The following is a 9,335-nucleotide window of genomic DNA, read 5'->3' as shown; positions in this document are numbered from 1 at the left end:
GCAACTTAGACAAAAGGTTTAAAATGCTAAATATCTTTGTATTAAGAATCGTTTCAAGGTTTGAACTGTGACTGATAAAACACTGAATTGCGGAAAGATCCAATGGCCTAACCCTATATTTAAAAATTGGGAAGAAAATAATTCGAATTTGTATTATGTTCATTTGATATCTCGTATGCACGTTGCCACATAAATTTGGAGCGTACGTCAGTTACATATTTTATTGATTTAAAATGATTCATGATCTGAATTGTAATCGAGCTGCGTATGAGGTAGGATTGCATTATTAAATTCCTTAAATATGCTTTTCTACCAATAAGGTTTCTTGAATCCTTGAATTTATAGTTCATTAATGACTAAGAGTGAAAATATACATTAATACAATACGGACAAATCACGTCAGAAAAACTACTCTTGTAACAATGCATCATTGCCTCATAACCATAACAGAAATAGTTTAGAACATGTTTCCATATTTAAGCAAATCGCACACTCGTGCTATTATTTTCGTATATTCTGTGCCACAGTTTCTGTTTGATGAGTAAGTCAATGCGGTCTTTGATATAAGAGGCTTTAGTTGCAGTAAACATATTCATGGTGATCTACAAACCAATATGCCACGGTTACTGATTTTCTGACATCAAAGTGGAACAATTATACATCCGTATAACCAGTAATGCCAACATACCTTTAATTTAAATACTATTAAATGTAGTAACATCATATAATGCTTTAAGAAAATTATATACTGTGTTTGATGTGGAAGTTAAAATGTTGGATAGCCTTTAAAGAATACAAACAAATCAAAGAATAAAGCTCATTTTCAATTTGTAGAAATAATAGAGTATAGGTAAATTAAAGAGTTTATACCTAATCACACAATAATAAAGATTTAATACTTGCAAGTTTCCATTATACAACAACACTGATAATATTGTATTCGAAATTCTGTTAATTCATTTTGTGTACAATAGCAAATATGCTGTGTTTCTCGATGGTGAGTGGTAACTGTTATTTAAATACACGACTGACACGTGAATCTAATATGATAATTCGATACCATTCCGGGGGATTGAGATGTCATAACTCTTACTCTATAATTTCACCACCCATTAACCAGAACACATCCCAAAAAGTAAGCTGTATGGTAGCTGAAATAGGTGAGATAGTGGTAGTTATGCATGTTTTACTAAGGTATTGTGGTAGTATATAAAAGAATCCATAACTTCGAACATTATTTTGCAACATTTGTAGTAAGCATTTAAATCTGTAATCAATACAAACAACAAATATTGTTCATACTTGTTCGTAAGTAGTCTTTGTTTCATATTGGAAGTTGTATACTGTTGTGGACCGAGAAATGAAGGAATTCGTTTTAGAAAATGGTTCTTAAATAAGAAGTAAAAGGCAAGGTTCTTGCAATGTGTTATGGAAACGGATAGTATTTTAAACATTGCCTTTGTGACTTTGTAGGTGGTTGAGGTTTCTGATTTAAGACCTATTTCACGTAAGTACTCCAGAACGATTGCTGTAAAATGGGGAAAGAATATTATTTGTAAGTTTTTTGTTTTAGCTTTACATCAAGTGGTATTTATTTTAATAATACAAATAGAAAATATGTTAATTATGTCTCATTTTTTATGGCTTGATCAATTTATATGCGTTCATAAGGATTAAAACATTAAGCAGGTTGTCTATAAGAGATTGATTTGAGCGATAAGGCCGCCTTTTGTTCGTATTTTTTTCTTTCTTTCTTTTTTGTAATTATTTGTTCTTTTTTTATGCACAATAAAGAGTATTATTATTATTAAATTCAAATATAAATGCAAAACATAAATAAAAATTAATATATGTATATTAAATGTAGAAATAGCATTAATTATCAGTGAAACTTGTAACTCATATTGCTGGAAACGATATACATACATATTTATGTTGATTATATGTACATATTTATGTATGTTTTGTTTCAGACAAAGTCCAACTCAGCAGCGATTTTATCATGTAATGGCATATTTGTTGCATTATATAGGAGTATGTAAACCAAGTTGGTGGGAAATGAAGGATCATTCGAATATGTTTGCAACATTGAACGGAGCTATAGTTAGAATATATGGGCCGATAATGTTAATTGCTCTAACAATGAACATTATTCTGAATTATAAAAAGTATTCTTTTGATACTCTTGGTATAATGTTTGCAGTATGGCCGGTAGCGTTTGTCACTAACGTAAGTTAATAAATTCACTGAGGTAAATTGAAATAACATCGTTATAACCAGTTTTTTGTTTTATTTAGTTGTTATGGCATACAAGCTGACAATCTATCTGATGGTAGGGAATACCTGTCGCGTATATACATGAATAGAGAATCATGTAACACCTGTGATGCTAGTCGTACGTTGCTATTTTAAAATGTTACATCATTTATTCTGTAATTTGACTTCCTAATCTCATCCTACAACCGAGACACAGTTAACAAAGCAAGCTGCTGGTTAGCTAAAATAGCTGAGATTGAGGTACACATGACGTTTTACAAACTCTTCGGAGTAGTGATCAAGATTAAATTGTGATTATTATCTGGTGAATTCTTCATGACCTGACGTAATTCTTATCCTATGGTTCTCTACTGATTTTCCGTCAGAGAATACTATTAGTATTATAACGTTTATTCTAATATCTAGTAATTCTTTTTATTGAATTCGAATTTTATTTACCAAAGATAAATCATGGACCAGAGTAACTGTTATTATAATGAAAAGTTTATTTTAAAACTGTCACTTGTCTAAGGATCGATATCTAACTGTAAGAATATTTAAAAAATGCAGTTTTCTCGTAAATTGTTAAATGTACGATGACGGAATTAAATGAATTAGTTCTTTATATTATCTCACCTGCTTAACAAATAGACAAATAAAAATTCTTTCACATTATTTTATTGTAAGGAGACACTTGTAATTTCAGGTCAAATTGTTATCATCGATATTCATAAAAAGTTACAAGAAAGTTCTTGGCGAGTTCTTTGGCAAGATACATGTATATAATTACTACAAACGTACAAATGATCCGTTCGCAAAAGTGGTAATTAATTTTTTTTTTCGACTATTTAGAAACAATTTTTGAACCATTACTTTAGTAGTTTTACATCTATTTAAACGATTATTATAGTGATTGGTAGAGTTTGCAGTTTTTAAATTATAAGCAAACAATTCTTACCTCTCTGTATTGTTACTTTTTTATTAATGCAACTTCTGTACTGTTATACTTGTTGTTGTTAATTTGATAGTTAGAGGGATTAATTTTTGTAGCAAATTCTCTTTATAGATATAACTCGCAATATTTGTCATTTACACGCAACATATTAACACATTAACTATTTCTTGCCCGGCTGTCTAATTTTTAAAAGCTAAAATTGTTAATCACACAATATTTAGGATTCCTGAGCACATTAAAAAACCCTTCATTTAATGTAACTGAAATACTAATAAAGCTGACGATCCACTTGATGGCAAGTAAGTATTTTTTCTAGATATTTTTCTCTTATAACATCACCATAGAAACATCACTTCACGTAAGCTATCAATGATGGATATCATTGATAGCTTAATAAATATTGCATGGAAATTATTGGATAATAATTTCCATGCAATATTTATTTAACTTTTATGCACACAATATAAAAGGTATTAGTAAATTAAACGGACTTAACACCATATGGCATTTTCTACTAGACAACTATAAATAGTGCAAAGAATAATTGTCGCACTTCATACCGGAAGACAGGTTGGAAGGAAAGCTGCAGACAGCAGAAGTAGGTAATTAATCTAAAAATATAATGATAATATATTATTTCTATATCTTTCAGAAGTTACTACAGGTTGAAAGAAATACTAGGTTAACCGGATTTTTCATAGGGATCATATTATTTATGGACTGGTGTTTATGGTTTACTGTACCAATCATTAACAACATATCCAACCAGGAACTTGTTAAGAACAAAACTGTAAGACTACAAACATGCTTGTATTTGTGGACACCCTTCGATTATGGATACAATTATAATACGTGGGTATTAATGCATATTAACAGTGCTCTATCAACTTTGTACGGATGCTCTGGTATTACAGTTTTTGATACAATGAATTTAGCCATAATTTTTAATTTGATCGCTCACATTGAGATATTTAAGAACAATATTAAAGTACGATTCCATAAGAAATTAAACCAGGAGGAGATGAGATTTGAATTAATTGAAATGATCAAATATTACGCATTTATTACAGAGTAAGTATCATTAGTTTAAGTAATGAAAAAAAAAATTACAAGTAAGGAATATATATTTTTTTATTTAAACTAATATTATGAACAGGAAACACAAAATACTAGTACAAAGTTACAATCCTGGTAAGTAACATGGGTTGATATTACATTGAATAGATATAATTTCAAACGATACATTTATTAATCGCCACGAAGCGAAGCTGCTGCAGGTCATACTAATACATATAACATTTTTAAATACCATTTTCAGAAAATTTAAAGACATCCAGTCGGCGTTTGGTATTAATGTAGCTGGGAATTATTTGCAAAACTTATTTGAAGACAGTTTATTATTATACGAGTTGATGTTCATGGTAACAATATATTCTTTATAATTTTGTTCTTCTACGTATATTTATTTTAGATTTTGTTAAAACAAATTAAAAAACTATTAATTTAATACAACTATAAACCCTATCCTTCTTATATATCACCGAATTTTTTGTTTTATCTGTGCGCTTGTGCACGCTAATCATATAATAACTGAACCGATTTCTGTGTAGTTTCCACTTATGACTTGTAGTAAACTTTTTAAATTTTCTGGTTGCTTTGTTTGGGTTCACAAACAAAAATGTTACAAGATAGTTAATAATATAATAGAGTGATCTCATGAACTGTAATGTTACTATTTTAGCAAGAAAACTCCGGTCGATGTAGGTACTAACTGTAATAATAATATTATTACGAATGAAAAATCAGCCTTTTGAAATATATACAAAAAAAAATAAAGTAAAAGGTGCGTCGCGCACATGTGTTATATATAATATAATATACTTATGTTATATAAAGCATATTGTACAATTTTTATTACAGGCAATGCCAACCATTCTGCTTTTAATCTCTATATTATTAACTTACTATTTATTCATATGTAGGGTGAATGCCTAACATTGAATACACTTATTTAAAATCCAGTAGTCAGTCATATAACTTATACCTCTGTCCTGTATACACTTATTTAACTTTTTACGGGTGTTGGCTCTATTCAGCGATATTTCGTTGATGAAACCATGAAAATTTTATGAATTCATAAAATACCTATCAATTTTTTTGTAAACGATACTTTTAAGCAGTAATTTTGTATTCATTTGAAGTTACACTTATTCAACATCAATGCCACTTTATACCTTAATTCTAATACTAAATTACAACTTAAAAATTGTATAGCTTTGTATCTTGGACTACTATTTATACTAATTTTGAAGTTCGATAGTAATATTCTATATAACAATGTATACTGTGAAAATAAGTTAAGTAAACTAATTTCAGAATAGCAATATTAGTATATTGTCTAACTTTGGGTACAGTTATAGAACCCGTAATTCAATTTCGTACCTGAACAGTTCATTGAGTTTTGAAGAGTGATTTCTGTTACTAAATTTAATATTAAATTAAAGTATATCTCAAAAATGAATGTTGAATTTTTGTAGAAGAAGTTTAATAGGCCAATTATTGTTTCCTGCTTTTGATTTCAGCCCAAAAGTGACAGGATGCTATTTGGTCTAATGTTTTTGGTATATGTGGGAGAGTTGGTCATTATGTCATTTGTATTGGAAGAAATTCGTCGGCAGGTAGTTTTTTATGTTTTAATAATATTTTATTAATGTCTGTTGTTTGTGTTAAAATCTATCTTTATTCGTATTTTATGTTTCCTACTCATCTTTTTGCAATAAACCTTGTTTGCGCTTACATACTGGTTATAGGCTAAGTATACAATTAAATTAGAGTAAGTGACTTGCGTGTCGTGTATTTGTGAGAAAATGGGAATTCAATAATAATTTATAAGTATAATTAGTAAATCACGGGATCTTACCACGTTTTATTTTTGTTTATCACAAAGTGTATTAATACGTGAAGATACTATGAGTATAGTTTGCCGAGATGAATATCGAGCGAGTTCCAATAGTAGCAACAAACGAAAACGTGTGAAGGTAGACGAATATGTCTGCCCATAAAAGATTTATTTACCTTCTACCCGCTGCTCTTCAGTTCACCCGTAATCATGGCCGTTGAAACATTGCCGAAATATCGAAAACTCAACAAAAATAAAACGTGGTAAGATCCCGTGTTTTACTAATTATACTTATAAATAATGACCACGTCAAACTTAAAACAGTCAATAATTTATTTTATATTAAAACAATTTATAAATTAGCTACTTTTACGCCAGCTACCAACTATTAGACAATGTATTGTATGTAACTATAGGAATAATAATATACTAATTATTTATTTTAAGAGTGAAGATATAGGAGAGGTTGTGTATTGTAATATACACTGGGAAGAAATGTCAACGTCTAATAAGAAAATCTTTTTGCTCTTTCTATCACAAGTTCAACCTACAATGACGTTTAAAGCTGCTTGTGGATTAACTGCTGGCGTGAAGCCTATGATTTCGGTTAGTGCAGTCCTAAATAACATAATTTTACACTACTAACTAAATGACGAAATGATCCTGAATATATCACAACTGCAGAGCACTATATTTACACAATACAGAGTGTAAATGCAAACAGAAGCTGAATCTAGAAAGTGTTAATAATCAACGTCCCCACTTCTGAACTTAAAGGGAGATTGGTAATATTATCCATAGATATCATATCAGTAACAACAATTAAACATTCCACATTGAGTAGTAACTAAGAAGCTATCACTCTGTAGTATTTATATTAATGCTCTATAGGTAGGTACATATGTCACTTAATATCATGACGCCCTAAATAGTGAATATATGAAATTAGTTTTAAACATATTATATATTGTTCAGATAACAATCGTAACCATGCAACTCAATATCTCTTTTCATTGTAATTGTTTTATCTAAGTTACAAGGTAAGTTAAAGATTGAATATTATTTAATTAATTTTATTTCCTTTTTAGATACTTAAGTCTACTTTCTCGTATTACATAATGCTGAAATCAAGCGTGAAATCATAGATATACAAATAATGAGAAATTCAGCGAAAGCCGAAGCAAAGCACTAAGTATTATATTAATATTTAAATATAAATAATTAACTATTAGCAAGAATGCACATATCTTTATTTATTAATTTCATATTGTCTGATATGATAATAAATTTTCTTATTTGATGTAAAATAGTCAACTTAGAAAATCACCCTAATTAATAAAGCAATAAGTACCAATATTGGAACCAATACAAACACAGGTAATTAATTATTTGCTACGTTGAATTTAATGAAATAATATTTAAATCTAGAAGTCACCATAACAATTCTATTACGAAGTAATCTTTACACACTCGTATAAAGAAATTCTTATTAAAGTATACACGTATAATTTGAAGATTCCCGAATGCAATACAATTTTTTCACGCTCTACTGCGCATCTAAATGCAAAGAAATTCAATATGTTACCTTCCTATACAGCTTTGCCAAAGTTACCTTCAGTATAAGATACGATTTATATAAAAGAAAAATGATTTACAATAATTTCTTTTCACTTTTTTGCAGGCGATCACCGAAAAATCAACAATTTTATCGTGTAATAGCATTTCCTGTGACACTAATGGCTTCACGTGATCAAGTATGGTCGTATTTCGAACCTTATAAAATCATGTCTGTTATGATAAACAGTACTAACAATCTGACTTTTCCTTCACTTTATGCGTTTTCACTGAGTTTTATTAAATAATTTAAAGTATTTGGAATTGTGATTACTTTTAGCGTTATGATAATTCACATTCCTTTCTTTGCAATTGCTTGTCTGAATTACTGCATGATTAATGTATGCAACAATTTAGCAACGAAAGTGACCATTAAGAAAGTTGATTAATTGTTACCCCTGTTAGTCCCATGTCAAACATTAAAAACTTGTGATGTTTAATTTGAGTTACCTAATGTTTGTAGTTTTACTGCTTTTTAGAATTTATAAGGATTTTGCATTTAGTATAAGTCTAGACCTAATATCTTTACTTATTTGATTTATACATCATTTGTCGACGGCTAATTGATTACAATAATTGTATTTTCCATAGTAAAGCTTAGTAAGATAAGCCATGGAAGCATAGTATTTTGTCATTACATTGAATAGAAATATGTAAGTAAATACCGTAAAATTAACCCTATTTATTCTTTTTCGGGGTAGGATACTATGTAAGTATGTATTAGTTATTTCTTATTAATTTTTTCATACGTTTAATGCAGAATAAGTCACATTTCTTCATACTTTATGTGAGTTGAGAATGAAAAACTAATTACGTGAGCATCGTTAGTTCTTATCTGTATCTTTTTCTCTGTTCCATATCTTTATTCAAAATTTTTATCTATAATCTTTTATCTATATATTTTTTTAAATATTGTTATAGTTGACTATGAACAATTGTAATTTAAATAACTTTTCAGAGATTCTATACTCCATCGCACTCTATGTTATAGAGAAACCAGACCATAACCATAATTACCTACCGTGTTAATTACTAATTTACTAATCCGGAAAGAAAATAATTAATTTCTCTTTCCCTAATTGGAATATCGCGTGCCAATCCATTCATTGACTTATTAATTCGTTCACAAGAAACTGTGGTCTTACGGCAGCACTCGAACACAATTCATTCACATAACTTCTTTGAACATTGAAACTTCCGTTTCAAAGCGGGAGAAGTTTTACTAAAACGTTGCAACCAAGTTTTAAAGTGGATCTACTTTATTACATTAATGGATCATTCATCTTTTACCGATAACATAACAATAATGTTAGAAACTAACTTCGACTGTGACGTCAGATGAATATGGGCTATATTATTCTGACGACGCCCTCTGGGATGTTAGTCGTATTATATACTAGCGACATACCCCGGCTACAGATGGATGCATTACAAACCTTTAAATTTCTATGCATATATTATACTTACAAATCTTCCTCTTGAATCACTTTCTGAAATCTGCTTTAAAATCCGCTGCGTAATTTAAAAGATCTAAGCGTACAGATTGCGGTTACGACTTTTTATTTTATAGTATGTAAAAATATATTATTTACTCTAAGTGTAATTAATTAG

The 9,335-nt window shown here is 29.2% G+C and overlaps 1 protein-coding gene across 1 annotated transcript; it reads left to right on the top strand.

The window, feature by feature from the left end:
- The first annotated feature begins 2,007 nt into the window (after positions 1–2,007).
- On the top strand, positions 2,008–7,255 carry LOC131849456 (uncharacterized). The gene is made up of 7 exons (XM_059199536.1): positions 2,008–2,229; positions 2,963–3,079; positions 3,864–4,282; positions 4,530–4,632; positions 5,794–5,889; positions 6,558–6,716; positions 7,199–7,255. The coding sequence occupies exons 1-7, from the start codon at positions 2,008–2,010 to the stop codon at positions 7,253–7,255; spliced, it is 1,173 nt and encodes a 390-aa protein (XP_059055519.1).
- The last annotated feature ends 2,080 nt before the right edge of the window (positions 7,256–9,335 follow it).

This window comes from Achroia grisella, unplaced genomic scaffold (assembly GCF_030625045.1).
Source record: "Achroia grisella isolate CSIRO2021 unplaced genomic scaffold, CSIRO_AGI_Agris_v1 utg642, whole genome shotgun sequence".
NCBI classification, from domain to species: Eukaryota; Metazoa; Arthropoda; class Insecta; order Lepidoptera; family Pyralidae; genus Achroia; species Achroia grisella.
The sequence above is the reverse complement of the archived record's forward strand: the minus strand, read 5'-3'. Positions and strand labels throughout refer to the sequence as shown.